The 19,063-nt window shown below is 35.4% G+C and overlaps 1 protein-coding gene across 1 annotated transcript in view; it reads right to left on the reverse strand.

Annotated features, from left to right (window-relative positions):
- dcc (DCC netrin 1 receptor) overlaps positions 1-19,063 on the reverse strand; it is a 331,558-nt gene that overhangs the window by 66,909 nt on the left and 245,586 nt on the right. The window contains 4 exon segments of the mRNA XM_051948843.1: positions 7,832-7,897; positions 13,827-13,859; positions 13,944-14,138; positions 14,951-15,058. Of these exon segments, the coding sequence (XP_051804803.1) occupies positions 7,832-7,897; positions 13,827-13,859; positions 13,944-14,138; positions 14,951-15,058 (402 nt within the window).

Genomic DNA, 19,063 nt, shown 5'->3' on the forward strand with positions numbered 1-19,063 from the left:
GTAACCTCAAAGGCACAAAAAACAATCTCAAAAAGGCACAAAATGACTTTCAAGAGACAAAAAACATCCTCAAAAGCACAGTAAACATTAAAGAGTTGCACAACAACTTCAAAAAGACATTAAACTACTTTAAGAGACGCAAAACAAGTTCAGAGACACAAAAACCTAAGTGACAGAAAAAAATTCCAAAGAGACAAAAACAGAAATAGGTTTGAAAATATCATAAATCTCAAGAGTGACAAGGAAATTAGTAAACATGTGGCGGATTTATTACAAAAACAGACAGTTTTTCTTCTTATTTACAATTAGTAATAATTTTGTTGAATAATAGCTTTATTTATCCTATTCCATAAATCAAAATGTATTTATCGAGCATTTTACAACAACATGAAAGAAGATCAAAGTCTTCATATCTTTAAAAAAAAAAAACAGGTTTACAAAGTTCTTTACAGAACCTTCACAGTACATCTTTAAGTTTTTTGAGGTTGACACAAGACGCTAAACAGAAAGAAAGAAAGAAAGAAAGAAAGAAAGAAAGAAAGAAAGAAAGAAAGAAAGAAAGAAAGAAAGCTACTAATTTTCTAAGGAAGAAATCGTAATTGTACAGGAAAAGTGAACTTCTGACCCTCAGTCTATGAGAAAGCAGCAAGTAAATGGAGATTGTTTATATTTTTAGTGTTTGTAGATGCAATACATTCACACAAAGTACTTTTATTAAGCTTTGAAATGCATTATTTACTAGATAAATGTGTGATTCTTGCTTAATTTCGGTTCCTGGCAGCGTGAAAACAGCTTTGAACCCAACATCCCATTTGGAAACTTGACGTTTCTGGCTTTTCTTAACCAATTCCTTGAAGTTTTTCCTGGAAACAAACTGTGTAATTTGGTCCTAATTAGAGGGAAAAGCTCCGACACAGTTCCTGAAATTAGTGGAGATTAGAGCAGCCTCTTGGCAGTTCATTATTTTATTAAAATGTCTCAAAAAGCTGCTTTTTTAAGTCTAAAAAGCAGAAATAAAAGGATTTGCGGCACAAATAATCACTACAATGATAGTTTGGCATCAAAGCGAGACTAATTTTGTCCAGTAAATGTAATTTTTATGAAGCGTAATTTGTAAAAACGAGGCCACACGTTAAGCAGGAAGTCAAAGCCCAGCTAAATGCGTGTTAACAACCTCTGCTGAGACGCCCTTGAGCAAAGACGAAGCTTCCAGCGGCGCTCAGAGAGACGGAAATAAATCACAATCCTTCTGCAGCCGAGTCGGTTTAAAGTCAACAAACTGAAAGAAAGTGCAGAAAAGAAAAAAAAAGTCCAGCAGGAAAACGAAGCTTCAAAGAGAAAACGGCTCAAACAAAAAGCTAACCGACTCCCGCTAATTTTCACTTTACATATTTATTCTGAGGAACATGAAAACCTGCAGCGACGGAGGGACGAATCAAAGACGAGGGCTGGGCAAAGAAAAAAATCTGAAAACAAAAACGAGGAAGGAAACGGCGAGGCTGCGATCTGAACATCGCAAACATCCGTCGACGTGTTTGATCACATCCTTAATTCTGTTTTCCTGTCAGCCTGCGAGTATTTAAATCCCCCAAATGAACATCAGAAAAGCAAACATCCTCTGAACAGCAGCAGGTGGGAAATGAAACCGAACAAACAAGCACTTAGCATTTAGCGCTTAGCATGTGTCATAGATAAAGTCATTAATTCCAAATATGTTGCTGCTGCCAAGAGAAAAGTGAACATACATTCTGTTAAAAAGGTTAGTTAGTGGTCAAAAGTGTAGTGATGAGGCCATTTAATTTAATTTAAATAATAAGAGCTCTAAAGTACGGACACAAACTAAAACAATTTTTATAGCCAATAATCTGCATTGTTCATCATTAAAACTAATGAAGCTATTTTTAGCCAAAACAAAGCAGTTTAGTTTGTCACTGAGCCCAAGAAATGCCGTTCTCGTTTTTATTATTCATGCTCTGTTCAGAAGTCATTAACAACCACACAAGTCTTTGTCATGGTGTCCCGTTGCAAGCTAAACCATCACAATGCTCTCTGCTTGCAACCCAGTCTGCACAAAACTACCTTTCCATAAAACTGAACTGTATTCTTGCTTACACTTTTAAGTGAAACATATTTTTTTACATTGTTAGTGTTAGCATGTTAGCATTGATGCTAACATTTAGCTCAACACACTGTAGCTACAAAGAGCCTCATGGAGCACAACTGTAGACTCTATAGACAAAATTTTCTGTTTAGACACTAAAAAAGAATATTTAAGTGTCATTTAAATCTTTTTATAATAAGTTCTTGTTCTAAACATTTTCTCATTACAGAAAATAAATGCAGGGGAAAAAACATGTTAATTTATATTAGCATGAGTGTAACTTTTAATGTTATATAGTTTTAACATGACTGTCAGTGTCATTAGCATTAGCATAGCATCTTTCCACTAGCAACATTTTGGCATTATCATAAAATAAGCATTAGCATGAGTATTAATTATACTTTATCCTTTGAATTACCATTATAAAGAATATTATAATTTGGAAAAAAATTGCGTTAGCTTCACTGCTAAGATCATCTTTAGGATCCACAGCAGAAGTACAATGATTGTTAATTAGCATTAGCATATGTATTAGCCTTAGAATATTATGTTAGCTTGTTTTGAGGATAATAATGAACATAATTTTGTATAATGGGATTCATGTTAGCACGAGTGTAGCCCTTAATTATATACAATTTCAACATGACTTTCAGTGTCATTAGCATTAGCACGTGTACTAGCATTATAGTATTTACGTTAGCGTGTTTTTAAGGATAATTATCAACATAGTTTTATATATAAAAGCATAAAACACCAAGGCACTCTCTGGGTGAATAAAATGCCTTTAATACTACATGGCAAGTCAAAAAAGGAGACAAAAAGCCCCCGACGCGTTTCAGCCTACAAGGCTTTCCTCAGGGGGACAAACAGAGTAAAAGGACACACCATGTGGTCCTTATAATCAAAAGAACCAACCAATAGAAATCCTCCACCTGTCAAGGAGGAAGTGGAGAGAGTAACCAGTGCTTGCAAGCACTAAAAACAAAACCAGATGAGAATGTGAATACCGCTCCAAAAAAAAAAAAAAAAAAAAAAAAAAATTCAAAGAAAAACAGAATAATCAATATCCTCATTCAGTCCAGGGTATTTCGTAGCTTGTAATTTATATATCCAGAAGGTCTCACGTTGTCTTAGTTTTTTCAATCTATTTCCTTTTTGTATTGAGTCCTGTATATGTTCAATTCCATGTATTTGGAGAGAAGATGGGTTACTATTGTGGAGGTCCAAGAAATGTCTGGCCATAGGATAATTGGTGTTAGCTGTACGGATAGCATATTTATGTTCAGCCAGTCTGTCCTGCAGTCGTCTCTTAGTCATCCCTATGTAGAAGACTTGACATGTTGGGCAGACCAGTCTATAGATGACAAAAGTAGTTTTACAATTAATGAAGTGCTTAATTGAAAACTCCTGGCCTGAATGAAGATCCAAAAAGGTTTTGTATTCAGAACATTAGTGCAATGATTACAGTTTGACATTTGTATGAACCAATAGGTTAAAGTCAAGCCAAGTTCTTTTACAGGAAGAAGGTTGATAACTATGAACCAGTTTGTCTTTAAGGGTGGGCCATTTTTAAAACAAAATAAAGGAGGCTTTGGGAAAATTGTCTCAGAGTTTCATCACTGTTAATAATATCCCAGTTCTTTTTGATAATGTTTCTAATACCATTAGCCTCAACGCTGTATGTAGTGCAAAAACAACACCTTCCCTAGAATCCTTGGGGGATTTCTTACCAAAAGCATATCCCTATTCAAGTTTTGTACCCTTAGATAAGCCTTTTGCAGAGTCTTTCTGTTATATCCTCTTTCCTCAAATCTGGAAATCATCTCCTTAGATTTAATCTCAAAATCATTATCGTCATCACATATTCTTCTGACTCTTTGTAACTGTCCATATGGAATATTCTCTTTCAACCAATTAGGATGACAGCTTTTATTGTGCAAAATGGTGTTCCTGTCAGTTATTTTCTGAATAGAGTTGTGTGTAGATTACCCAAATGATCTTTATAATTGTCATATCCAAAAAATTAACTTTTTCTTTGCTGATTTTGAGATTAAATCTAAGGAGATGATTTCCAGATTTGAGGAAAGAGGATATAACAGAAAGACTCTGCAAAAGGCTTATCTAAGGGTACAAAACTTGAATAGGGATATGCTTTTGGTAAGAAATCCCCCAAGGATTCTAGGGAAGGTGTTGTTTTTTGCACTACATACAGCATTGAGGCTAATGGTATTAGAAACATTATCAAAAGAACTGGGATATTATTAACAGTGATGAAACTCTGAGACAAATTTTCCCAAAGCCTCCTTTATTTTGTTTTAAAAAATGCCCCACCCTTAAAGACAAACTGGTTCATAGTTATCAACCTTCTTCCTGTAAAAGAACTTGGCTTGACTTTAAACCTATTGGTTCATACAAATGTCAAAACTGTAATCATTGCACTAATGTTCTGAATACAAAAACCTTTTTGGATCTTCATTCAGGCCAGGAGTTTTCAATTAAGCACTTCATTAATTGTAAAACTACTTTTGTCATCTATAGACTGGTCTGCCCAACATGTCAAGTCTTCTACATAGGGATGACTAAGAGACGACTGCAGGACAGATTGGCTGAACATAAATATGCTATCCGTACAGCTAACACCAATTATCCTATGGCTAGACATTTCTTGGACCTCCACAATAGTAACCCATCTTCTCTCCAAATACATGGAATTGAACATATACAGGACTCAATACAAAAAGGAAATAGATTGAAAAAACTAAGACAACGTGAGACCTTCTGGATATATAAATTACAAGCTACGAAATACCCTGGACTGAATGAGGATATTGATTATTCTGTTTTTCTTTGAATTTTTTTTTTTTTTTTTTTTTTTTTTGGAGCGGTATTCACATTCTCATCTGGTTTGTTTTTAGTGCTTGCAAGCACTGGTTACTCTCTCCACTTCCTCCTTGACAGGTGGAGGATTTCTATTGGTTGGTTCTTTTGATTATAAGGACCACATGGTGTGTCCTTTTACTCTGTTTGTCCCCCTGAGGAAAGCCTTGTAGGCTGAAACGCGTCGGGGCTTTTTGTCTCCTTTTTTGACTTGCCATGTAGTATTAAAGGCATTTTATTCACCCAGAGAGTGCCTTGGTGTTTTATGCTTTTATTACGATTTTTCCCCTACCAAAGAGCACCTCTGTTTTGTGAATATTTACTCAGTGGATGTCCAGGAAGCGTTCCTCTTTTACCCTCTTTTTTGATAGTTTTATATATATTTAGATTCATATTAACACAAATGTAGCCTTTAACGTTATTCAGTTTTAACATGACTTTCAGTGTCATTAGCATTAGCAGGTGTATTGGCATAATAATATTTATGTTCACTTGTTTTGAGGATAATTATCAACATAGTTTTATATATATTTAGATTCATATTAACACGAATGTAGCCTTTAATGTTATAACAGTTTTAACATGACTTTGTTTGTCAGTAGCATTAGCATCTGTCCGTTAGCAACATTTATGCCATTGTAAAAAAAATAAATAAATAGAATTAGCATTAATATTATGGTGTTTGCCTTGTTTACATGACTTTCACATCATTTTCTTTCAGGATTTTATTATGTTTATAATGTATATTCACTAAATGAAAACATGAATAAAATGCAGTTTAAATTCCTGCTTCTATCACTAAACAGGAAGTAATAAACTGTGGTTTCTATTTCTGTGCAGGAATCAGAGCTTTTTGATCCACTTCAGGTGGAGTTCCTGGGGATTGTTGAAGATGTTCATATCTTCTTCAGATGTTATTTCCTTTCAGGTATTTTTATCTTTAATTACAGGCCTCTCAGCTTCAACCTTCTCTGGAGGAAGAAATGAAAGAACTCTGCAGCAGCCCGACGTCCAGACAACAAACCCGACGGAGGATCTGCTTCCTCGGGCCGTTAAAGGTGAAATACTGCCGCCGTAAAACCGGACGAGGCCGGAGGTCGCCAGGACGGATTTACGGGGGTCCCGTCCTTCCCATAATGCTCTGCTTCCCTCCAATGAATCACTGCTGGCACCGACCCTGACCTCTGACCTCTGATTGGACGAGCAGCTTCGGGTTGTGATTCTGAACTTTTACAGTTATTTCCTCAGCAGGAACATTAGTGTAATCAGAATCAGGATCAGAGAGTTGGAGCAACAGATCAAACAGGAAGCAGAAGAAAGCTCCACAAAAAAAATCTGGGCAGCTAAGTGCCAGAAAACAAAATATGGCTGTAAAACTATGAAAACGCTGAAATAACAGCAAATTTTGTAAAATAATCCTGCTTTTACTGATTTAAACACAGTAAAACAGTGTAATTCAGTGTTTTTTTATGGCTTTAGATAAGATAAATCAGCTCTGTTGATCCCACAATGGGGAAAGTTCACTGTTACAGCAGCTCCAAATGAGAGAAAAATAGTTTAAGGACAGTTCAGAATAAATACATTAGCATGTGCATAGCCTTTAATACTACCAACTTTGCCATGATTTCCATTAGCATTAGCAGCATTACATTAGCATATAATTGGCATTATTATAAAAATGAGCATTAGAATGATATTAACTAGATTTTAACCTTTAAATTAATGTTATTGGGAATTTTATTACGGGAAAAATAAAATTGGTGTTAGCTTTACTGTCAGTATCATCTTTAGCATCAACAGTAGCAGCAGAATGACTGTTGATTAGCATTAGCATGTGTATTAGCATTAGACTTCGGATGAGCATTACCATCAACATTAAATGTATATTTTTGTCAATATTGGAGTTAATGTTAGCCTTGTTTTGAACACGTATTTACAGAGTATAGCCTTCTATATACAACTTTAACATGATTTCATTTGGAATTAGCATCATTCATACTGTTGGTATTATCGAATGAGCATTAGCAAAAAATTAACTTGATTTTTAGCTTCTGAATATTACTTTGAATGTTATCATTGGTAAAAGGTGAATTAAGTTAGTTTAGCCGTTAATTTTGTCGTTAGCATCAACAGTAGCATAAGAATAACTGTTACTTGCATTGCATTATGTTATATTTTTATCAATACTTGTATTAATGTTACTATTAGCTTGTTTTAATTTGCTTTTTTGTTTCTGAAATATTCTTTGAATGTCATCATGGGTAAAAAGGTTAATTTATGTCAGTTTAGCCGTTCACTTTGTCTTTAGCATCAACCAGTGGCATTAGTATGAGTTGCGGCTAATATAAGAAATAACATGCGTGCTGTTTTTCCTTAGTAAGAAATTCACTAAATAACGGATTGTTATTCATTATTGAGTAATTGCGCTGAAGTTTGACGGACTCGGCGGTTTGTGGTTGTTTCATTAAAAACTAACGCTCAACATTTGTCTTCCTGTGCCGTCAAATTACACCCAATAACGCCACCGCTCTTGTCATTACGTTAAAAAATTCCCCTGAAAGCTGAAGATTTATCCGCCGCTGCGCTCTTTTAATCTGTTTCTCCATGAGGATGATTATTTTCTGCAGTTTGTAGAAACACTGATTGATGGCGAGATAGTGAATCTAATTAATTTTTTCCCTGCCAGAGGCGACGCCACGGCAACAGGAAGCGACGCTAACGGACTGCAAATCAGCCCCGCCATCATTAGAGGAAGTTTAGACGAGTGATTAGAGGAGAAACGTGTGATGATACGACAGAATGTGACACAGAAGAGCTTCAAGCCAATAAGAAGCCAAAAAAGGGAGATTTTACCGTTGATGCTGCTTCTGTCGATGAGGTTGGTGTCGGACGGCCAGTAGGCATGATCTCCTCCCCGACCTGAAACAGGAAACGAGACAAATCAGGAATAAAAAACACAGAAAAAGGACAGAAAATGGAGTCATTTAGTTGCCGGATGGAGGAATCCCACAAAGAGATTGCTTCCTTCTTAGGAGATAAATTACTTTGTTAGGGCAGGTTTAGCTGGGATCTTCAAGTTTCATCCCGCCTGTCCGGACCCCGATGCCTGAATTGGACGCTTTAAATGGTTGCCACGGTAACCCCCGGAGAGCATTAACAGCGTCGGACAACTGGAGGAGGTTTGTTGATTACATGAGGAGGACTGGATCGCAAAAAGGTCAAAGGCCGTGGGGTTTTAAAAACTGTTTAATTAAGGTCAGATTTGATGAGAAATTGAACCTTTAGAGTTCAATTTCAGTTTAATCAGATGTCAGGGTGACAATTAGAAGGAGACACAAGTGCAAATAAACTATTAAAACCTTTGTTTTGTAGTAAATTGTTTAAAATCGAAGGTTTTTTTTATTTTATTTTGTGGGTAAATACTGAATCTATCATGTTTACAGATGTATTACACAGAATCTATATAAACCACTGCAATAATGCTAATGCTAATGACACTGGAAAGTCATTTGACAGGTTTTTTTTTTACACCCTAGACCAGTTTATTGTTTAAAAATGGAAGAACCTTTTTAGTTTGAGGGTAATTTTTATAGCATACAAAAAAATATTAGCGATAACACTAATGACGCTGAAAGTCCGTGCTAAACATGTGCAATTATGCAAAGTTCAAATTTGAATTAAAACTGATTACGTTTAAATCTGATCAAAAATTTTGAACCATTTAGATTTCAATTTTCAACTTAATTAGACTTTAGGTGACCATTAGAAGGAGACATAAGTACAAAAATCCTTGTTTTAATGTATACTGAGCTCAACATTCAGGATAATCTGACATTAAGTTGAATTTTAAATTGAATTAAATTTACACCTGAGGTCAGTTTATTGATTAGAAAATTGAAGAAGTATTGTATTTTGTGTCTAAATAATGGCACCTATTATGTGATGGTACATATACATAGAGTCTTAAACAGTCACATTTTCCTTCATATTCAACACATAAAAAACAAAGAACTCCTGTTGACGTTCCTGAAAAGCTGTGATTTTGCATGCTTTATAGCATCAGCTTTAGCACAGGATACCTGAGAACTTTACATTGTTCTTGGGCACCGTCGATGGAAAGAATCTTCAAATCAAAAGTTTTCCAAAGACACCGACTTGTAGAGATGTGGACGACCAAGAATCTTCTTGCACAGTTTCTCCATCTTACAAGGTGGTGCAACTTAACATGCTAACGGTTCACATGGCCACAAATTCGGAAAGAATTTACCATCACGAAGAACTTTGAAAACATGAATTTGCCACAAGGTGGAATCAGTGTTTTTCAGTAGAGTACAACCTCATCCTAGTTTACAGACCCGTGAATCACAATCGAGTTTAAAAAATTTAAAAACAAAATGGACAGTTGATGTTCGTGAAAGCTGCTAGCACAAGATACCTGGAGAACTTTCCGTTGTCTTTGGGCACCACTGATGGAAAGAACGTAGCAAATCTAAACTCTGGTAGCAACTATTTACTATTACAGCTCTTTAAACGATGGCCTTGCACAGTTCCTCCATCTACGTGTTTTCAGGACACAACGAAGCATGTTAACAGTTCATGGGGTCTCACATTCACCAATAACTTTCATCACAAACAACTTGGGAAAAAGGAATTGTTCTCAAGCTGGAACCAGAGCAGAGATTCACGCTGGCGAAACAGATTCAGATCCCTGAATCACAATCCACTTCGTTCAGCTTTTAAAGATTAGCTTCATGTTGGTGTCAGTTGATGAATGTTTCCTCTGTTAGAAGAACAACTGGAGATCTCACTGTATATTTTTTTCTGCTATATTAATAAAATTGAATTTGGCAATCGGGTTTCCACAAAATTAAGTTCTGATATGAAAAAAAAACTACATTTTCTGTTAAGTTTTGATGGCAATGTTTTTGTTTTTGCCAAAAAGTATTGAAAAAATTTAGTGACGTTTTTCCAAATGCTAATCAAGTATTTTGATGCCGAACCTTACCAAAGCTTCCAACATGTAAAGAGTTGAACAAATTCTGATATTGTCCTAAATTTGACACAGTTTTTGTGCCGAGAACGAACCAGAAAGGGAAACCAAAATAAACCTTCTTGATTAAAATCCAGTTTCTGGTATTTTTATGCTTTTCGTTGTGCATGATTAGGACATGAAGCACACCCATTTTACTAGTTTTTCCTCAGATTTCCCTCCTGACTGAAGCATCAGATCATCACGGAGGCTGCAAACACACGACTGACTGGAAACTGATGAAAGAGATTTTCAAAAGCCCATCAGGAAGCCAAAGACCTCAGTCACAAATTCACTGAAAGCCACACCACATACATAATTGTGGTGCATTTCAGAGCTAAAAGCCGGTTGTTCTTTGGTGACTTTTGAAATATGAAACAGATCTGATGTTTCTGGTTGTTTTTTCTTGATTAAAGTTAAAATTCTTCACACACTCGGCTTCTTTCCCGTCGGTCTCTGGGTGTGTTTGCGGTGTATAACGGGGCCCAGCATCAATCTTTCCGACACCTCAGATTTATACGGAGGGGAGCGTGCACGGATGTCACGTGCACGCTCGGCTGTCAGTGACAAACAGCACCATTTAACACTCTGACACCAGAGCTGGGTCCAAATGCCGGAATCGCTTCAATGCACTTACGTCCAGTTGCACTAAAGATATTCCCTGAGCTCCACAACCAAACGCTGTCGGTTTATTATAATAAAAATAACGTACTGAGAATTCACTGATGTGGTTCCTAACGACTGAAAACTGAACCAGAACAGTAAAATGAACCTGAATACGTTAATTGAAGTTAAAGAAGACTTTTTTCTCCTATGGATTAATACATTTGTCTAGAATAGGGCAGTAAATTTGCACTGTAGCTCGAAAGAGAAGAATTAAAATGCAATTTAAGATCGTTATTGTATACATACTCTGCTCAGGATGCAACAATTCAAATACCATTTAAAGTCCAATCTTAGAAAGTCAGGATTAGCATGTTTTCTTGTTCCACTCGTCTTAAAATATAAAGTTAAAGTGCAAACACCAATCTACTAACCCAACACGTTATGAATGTTCCTGCATAATACGCTGTTGGAGCTTCATTGCTGTGAAAACAGCTCCACTTTGGTAAGAAATGGACTCGAAAAGACCTCTAACGAAGAAGTCTGGCTGTTTTGAGATCCTACAAAAATTTCCTACCTTGTCTCCCAAATATCCCCATAAAAACTAAATTGCATCTTCATTTAAATCTATAAACCAATAGATGGAGCTTTTAGTGGGAAGGATGGAGGTTGAAGTTGTTTACTTTAGCTTTAGGTACCAAAATTACATGGTTAACTGGGAAAATATAGTCTTTGGTTGACATTTTTGCAACGTTAACTACACGTTAAAAGCTTGGCAAAGGCTAAGTACCAACATTGCCTGGTTAGAGCTTGGAAAAAAGTCCTGGTTTGTATTTAAATTCGACTCTTCTACAAAAAGTTTGAAGGTTTGAAGATCAGACGTTAATTTTCTGTTGATTATTTTCAGTTTTCACTTCATTCTGATTTGGTTTTGGAAAACATCTCATTTTGTTGGACTATTTTACATGCTAGCAGTCTGGAAAAGGTTAACCACCAACATTAACTGGTAAGAGTCTGGAAAAAGTCCCGGTTTGGGTTTAAATTCGACTCTTCTACAACAAGTTTGAAAGTTTGAAGATCAGACTTTAGTTTTTGTTGTTGATTATTTCCAGTTATCATATTTTTCTGGTGTGGTTTTGTAACATATCACACTTTGTTGGACTATTGTACATGTAAAAGCTTGGTAAGGTTGAATACCAACATTACTTGGTAGAGTTTAGAAAAATGTCCTGGTTTGGGTTAAATGTGCCTCGTTGGTTAAATTTGACAAGTTTGAAGGTTTGAAGACCAAACTTTCATCAATCTCAGAATCAAGTTTCATTTTCTGTAGTTTACATTCAGTTTTCACTCGTTTTCCTGGTTAGAGGTAAGAAAATATCCCACTTTGTTGGACTGTTTACATGTTAGAAGCCTGGTTAATGCTCAACACCAACATCACCGGGTTAGAGTTTAGAAAAAGTCTTTGTTTCGGTAAAAATTCGACTCTTTCTCTGCATGTTTGAAGCGAAAGAAGTGCAGTGACAATGCAGCTCTATTGACCAAAGTCAGAACCTTCTTGAAAACGTTGAATCGCTCTTCAATTAACAACGCTAGAGGATCCGTTAGTCCAATATTACTGCTTCCGTCTTCACTCGAAAGACATCTGACAACAGTAAAAGAAGCTGCGACTTCATTCTGCAAAACTCTCTCTGGTTTCTGGTGGTTTTTATCTGGACTCAGCGTCACTAACACAACTTTCCAGAGCTTTACACCAACAATAACACCTGAAACACTGTGAATGTTAGCGCAGATTTCTGTTTCTCTGGAGAAACATTTCATCTGTTTCACTAATTTTACATTTGGAGGCTTTTGAATAATAAAACTCAACATTAAAAGCATCAAGCTTTGCGCCTTCTGAGCCGAAATTGATTGAAATTTGAATAAAAGAAGTTTTTCAGTTTGGTTCATTAGTGTCCCTTCTGCTGTGGGATGAATAGAAGCTCTGAACGGAGTCTTAATTACGTCTCAGTTAATTTAATAAACTTAAATACGGTTAACAGCTCCCATGTGACGGCATTAATAATTACAGAAGACTCTTCTATTCTTTACTTTCCTTTTTAAACTTGCAGTTAGCAAATGGCTTCTCTTCAGCTCAGTGATACGTTCTTGTTGGTGTAAAGACAGCGGCGTTCCATCTATATTTCTTCCATTTTTTGTTGGTTTTTGGTTAAATTATGTAGAAAATGCTGCCTCAGGTAAAACAAAATCTTCCTTGATAGAGTTTTTAAACAGTCAATCATTTAAGTTGTAGTTTGGGCAAAAAGATGAAGCAAGTTTAATATATCCAGATTTTCTTTGTGATATCCAGGTCAACAAAACCTAAAAACCAATCACAATGGTGGTGGCAATGGTGGTCATCAACTTTTTCATTATTGAGACGTTTAATTGGTCACATTACTTTTATTGTACTTATAAAATGAGACACAATATGACCAAAATGTGACAAAAACATCCCAAAATGACATCAAATGACAATAAAGTCTCACTAAATGACCACAAAATTACTGAAAAGAGACAGAAATGTTCAACAAAATGCCTGAATAACAGAAAATGAGCAAACTGAGACACAAGATGACCACAGAATGACGTAAAATGATGACAAAGAGACTCAAAATGACCACAAAGTGATGAAAAACATCACTTTGTGTGAAAAACAATGACAAAGAAATGAGAAAGGACCAAATTAAGAGACAAAATAAGAGAAAATGACCAATATGAGACATTCATAATGACATAAAACAACTAGATGAAGACAGAAAAATGACCACAAAATGACAATGGCCAACAGAACTTGCAATTAGCAAATGACTTTTCTTCACCTCAGTGATATGCGCTTGTTTGTGTAAATATAGTGGAGTTCTGTTGATATTTCTTAAATTTTCTCTTGGTTTTTGGTTAAATTATATAGAAAATGCTGCCTCAGGTGGAAAGAAAACTTCCTTGAAGGACAGAAATGGGCAAAAACAGACAGAAAATGACCACAAAGTGACAAAAACATCTCAAAGAAATAGAAAATGGCAACAAATGAATGAGAAAAGACCAAATTGAGACACAAAATGGCCAAAACTACGCACAAAATGACCTAAGTGCTTTGGAAACTTAGACCTGATTGGAAAAATCTCTGAATATCTGTGATTATTTTGGAATAATTCAGATCTGAGGGACAACAACTCTTACCTTGATCGTTGGCCATCTTGTCCGGATGTTCTACTGGAAGAAAGAAAGAAGAGAGAGTTTTATGAAAAAGAAAACTAAGAAATCATCTTGAGGACTTGGTCTTGATGTCTGCCAGACCTTTGGCGGTCCTGAAGTGGATCGGCTCCGACAGAGGACCGACTCCTTTGGCGTTCTTGGCCTGAATCCTGAAGTAATAAACGGTGTCCAGGTTCAGATCCACCACCTGGTGGGTGAGTCTGTCGCCGCTGATGGCCTCCATCACCCAGTCGTCTATCGGCATGTTCTTATCCAGCGTGTAGTACAGGATGTAACCTGTAAGGATGGCGAGGAATTATACAGAAGAAGAGTTTAAAGAGTGTCCTACAGGACAGCGAGCTCAGACAGAATGATAGGACTGACTTAAGTGACAAAAAGAAGACAGAAAGTGACCACATAATGACCAAAAAAAGATTAAAAGGAGTCCCAAAATGATCATCAAGTAATGAAAATATCTTAAAGATACAGAAAAAACAACAAAGAAATGGAAAACGACCAAACAGAGAGAAAAATGACAGAAAATGACTAAAAGAGACAAAAGATGACACAAAATTACCAAATTGAGACACAAATAGCACAAAATGACCAAAAAGAGACAAAAGTTAGCAACAAAATGACTGAATGACAGAAAATGAGCAAAATAGGACACAAAACGACCAAAAAAGAAGTAAAATGGCAATAAAAAGGCACAAAATGACCACAAAACAAACAAAATGTGACACAAAATGACCAAAATGAGAAGAAAATACCACAAAATTACATAAAATGATAACAAAGACATTTAAAAGTATCGCAAAGTGATGAAAAACATCACTTTGTGTAGAAAACAACGACAAAGAAATGGGAAAGGACCAAATTAAGAGACAAAATGACTTAAAATGACTAATATCAGACACATACTGACATAAAACAACAAAAAAGAAATTACAACAAATTTGCACAAAATGCCTAAAACTAGACACCAAAGGACCCCAAAATGACACCGACTACAGATGAAGGATTGATCCATCAACAGAGAAAAATAATCAGGAAGTCAATCAGGAGTCAGAATAAGTGAAGTTGATGTGTACAGGTGTGTTTGTGCTCACCTGTGATCCGTCCGTTGGCCTCCATCGGCGGCTGCCAGCTGATTAAAATGGCTCGAGGTCGACCTTCGCGACTGATCACCGTCAGGTCTTTGGGGGCGGAGCTTGGAGCTGGTGATTAAAATAGGACAGAGAAGAAGAAAAGGTTGAGATTAGCTTAAATTTCAGTGAATTACAGGTTAGTTCATGAAGGCTGCACTGTTTGCCTGGACCAAAAAGAGATATTAAACAACAATAAAATGACAGAAAATTAGTAAAATGAGACACAAAGGGACAAGAAACATCATTAAAGAAATGGAAAATAACAACAAAGATACAAATGGACAAAAGAGACACACAAAATGAGAGAAAAAGACCAAAACTAGGCACAGTATAGCAAAAAATAACAGAAAATGACTCAAATGGGACATAAAACATCCACAACATAACAAAATAAAACACCAAAAAGAGACAAAAAATTACAGCAAAGTGACAAAAAAACATCTCAAAGAGAAAAGAACAAAAAAGAGATGGGAAAGGACCAAATTAAGAAGCAAAGTGACAGAATTTCACCAAAATTAGACACAAAACTGCTACAAAATGACAGAAAATAACTAAAATGAGATATAAAACAACCACAAAATGAAAGGAACGATGAAAATGAGACACAAAAATGAGAAATGACAGCAACAATTGTACTTAATCTGAAAACATCTGAGAAATGATGAAAAATGGGCAAATAGACAGAAAATCACCAAAAAAGTGACCAAAAACATCCTGAAGAAATGGAAAACAGCAACAAACGGATGGTAAATGATCAAATTGAAACACAAAATTACCGAAATTGACCAAAGAGAAACACAAATGACCAATATTAGGCACAAAATAACTCAAATGGGACACAAAAAATCCCAAAACAAATGGAAAACAACAGTGAAAACACAGAAAAATTATTAAATTAAGAGGAAAAAAATAACAGAAAATGATCAAAATGAGACACAAAGTGACCACCAAGTGATGAAAACAACAAAAAGAGAAAAGAAACACAAAATTTAAAAAAAGAGACATAAAATAACATAAACTGAGAAAAATGAGACAAAATGACAACAGTGATGGAAAAGTGACACAATAGAAAAATGAACACAGAATGCAAAAAAAGACACAAAATGACATGAGAAAAAGAAGAAAAATGACATAAAATGAGGAAAATGAGACACAAAGTGACCACAGATTGTTGCAAAATGACAAAACATAGATAAAAGAAATCCAAAAAATAGGCATAACATGATATAAAATTAGAAAAAACAGCCACAAACTGACATAAGATTAGAAAAAAACTGCCACAAAATGACATAAAATGAGAAAAATGAGACAAAAAATGACATAAAATGAGAGAAATAAAACAACATCAACAAAATTACCACAAATTGATGAAAGATGACAAAAAACTGAAAAAAGAAACAAAATTCCAAAAAAAAACCAACACAAAATGACATAAAATGACCAAAATGAGTATCAAAATTACCACAAACTGACAGAAAATGACTAAAATGATGCATTAAACCAAAAAACATGTGAAATAAAAATATTTAAAACAATCACAAAATGACAGAAAATGTCATTTACACATTTAAATGTATTCAGCGTTTACACATTAGTGGTAAATTATTTTATAATATATTCTACTTCATGCTTTTCTCTCTTTCAGACATTTGAGATCCCAGTTGTTTCATTTTTGCCTTTTCAGGACTCTGATTGGTTGTGGTTGTCACATGGGAGTCAGAACCAGGAAGTAGAACCAGGAAGTAAACAGCAAAAGCGTCGTCCAATCAGTGCTCATCAAACTCTTACGTTTACATTATCAGATGTAAGGACTGACTATTAGCTTAGTGACATTTTAGAGCAGAAACATTCCAGTAGAAGTCCTGAAAATGCAGCTGAACTCCTGGTTTTAACCCCCACAGAGTTACTTCCTTCATTCCATTCTGTTTGAACTGGACTCAACCCAACAGACAAGCTGCCCCGTCGCATCGCTCCTGTTGTGAAAATGTCAAGCGCTCGGCCTCTTCTTCTTTATATCCTCCTCGTCTGTTGCCATGGAAACTAAGCGGCCAGCGTGTGATTAAAGACGAGTTCTTAAGTTTCACACCAGGACCGAAGTGAAAGCCTCTCGCCTCGGAGTCGGCTAATGAAACCGCTTGTTAAATGTGACACCACGCGCCGCAGAAAATTACAAGTTCCAGCTGAGCCTTTTAGTGGCGCTGACAACCTGTATTTTAATAAATACTGACGGGAAAATACTCCTGAAAGTACCTGCTGGGGGGAGTAGACGCCAGCGCTGAAAACGTATTTAGTTAAAACCGTGTTCGGTTTGTAATCAATGCTACTGACTGCTCAGCCTGATCTGCATCAGCAACATAAGAATAAATAATAATTCTGAGTTTTAAAAAAAAGCGGGGTTTCAAATAAGGCATCAAACACCTCCGCAACAAGCAGCTAGAGACAGTAGTAAAACGGTGCAAATGGGCTAAATTTTTACAGTTCAGTGTTTGGAGATATATGTGCAAAATGACTGAAAAAAGATATGAAATCACCACAAAATGACTAAACTCTGACCGAAAACAACCAGAAAATGATAGAAAATGACCAAAATAAGACATGAATCAACCAGAAAATGACCTAAATGATACACAAATTGACCATAGAACTGCCACAAAAAGACAGAAAATGACTAAAACGAGACCACAAAGTGACAAAAAACATGTTAAAGACATGAAAAATCACTAAATACAGATGGGAATGGATCAAATAATGAGGAAAAGTGACTGAAAATAACTAAAATGGTTTAAATTGGACATAAAACCACCACAAAATCACCTAAAATGACAAAAATTAGAAGAAAAACAACCACATGACAAAACAAGACCAAAATGATACATGAAATTACTGTAAAACTGCTGCACAATGACAAAAATGACTAAAATAAGACCTAAAACATCTACAAAATGACAAAATAAAGACACAAAACAACCATATAAAGACAGAAAATGACTAAAACGAGACCCAAATGATCACAAACTGACAAAAAACATCTTAAATAAATGGAAAACAACACCAAAAGAGATGGAAAGGGACCAAATTGAAAGACGAAATAGTAGAAAATGACTAAAATGACACCTAAAACATTCACAAAAAATGATGAAAAGAAGACACAAAACAACCAGGAAAGGACAGAAAATAATCAGAATGACCATAAACTGCCACACAATGACAGAAAATGATTAAAATTAGACAGAAATTACCACAAAATGACAAAAAAAAACATGTCAAAGAAATGGAAAACAGCAAAGAGATGAAATAGGACCAAATTATGAGAAACAGAAAATGGCTAAAATTACTAAAATTAGATGTAAAACAACCACAAAATGACAGAAAATAACCAAACGGAAACATAAAATGGCCATAAAACTGTGGTACAATGACAGAATTTGATTAAACTGAGACACAAACGAGCACAAAGTGACAAAAAAAAACATCTGGAAGAAATATGGACCAAGAAATAATGGACCAAATAAAGACAAAATGGTAGAAAATGACTAAAATTAGATGTAAAAATGACTGACAAACAAAACAAATGACCAGAAAGCGACCAAAATAAGACAAAACAACTTTAAAACGACCAAAAGGCTACACAAAATGACCATAAAACTGCCACATAAAGACAGAAAACGACTAAAATGAGACATTCAACCACCGGAAAATGACAAAAAATTACTGGAATTACACTTTAAACAACCCAAAAAAAATCACAAACCAATACCAGAAAGTGACTAAAATGATACACAGATTACTACAAAGCATACTAAAGTAGTAGAAAATGACAACAAAGAGATAGACAGGAAAAGACAAAACAGAGACAAAACGGCAAAAACATTTAAAAAAAAGGACCAGAAAGTGATGAAAGGAAATTAAAGATAACAACACAGGAATGAGGACGGACTATGAGAAAAAAAAGACACACAAAGACAGAAAATGACGAGAATTGATTTCAGAATGTTACAGTACTATGACAGCCATAAAAATGACATGCTTTTCTCTTTTATTTGAGGGAACTGGGTGGTTTTTGCACCATTTTAT

The sequence above is a fragment of the Acanthochromis polyacanthus genome, chromosome 5 (assembly GCF_021347895.1).
Source record: "Acanthochromis polyacanthus isolate Apoly-LR-REF ecotype Palm Island chromosome 5, KAUST_Apoly_ChrSc, whole genome shotgun sequence".
NCBI classification, from domain to species: domain Eukaryota; kingdom Metazoa; phylum Chordata; class Actinopteri; family Pomacentridae; genus Acanthochromis; species Acanthochromis polyacanthus.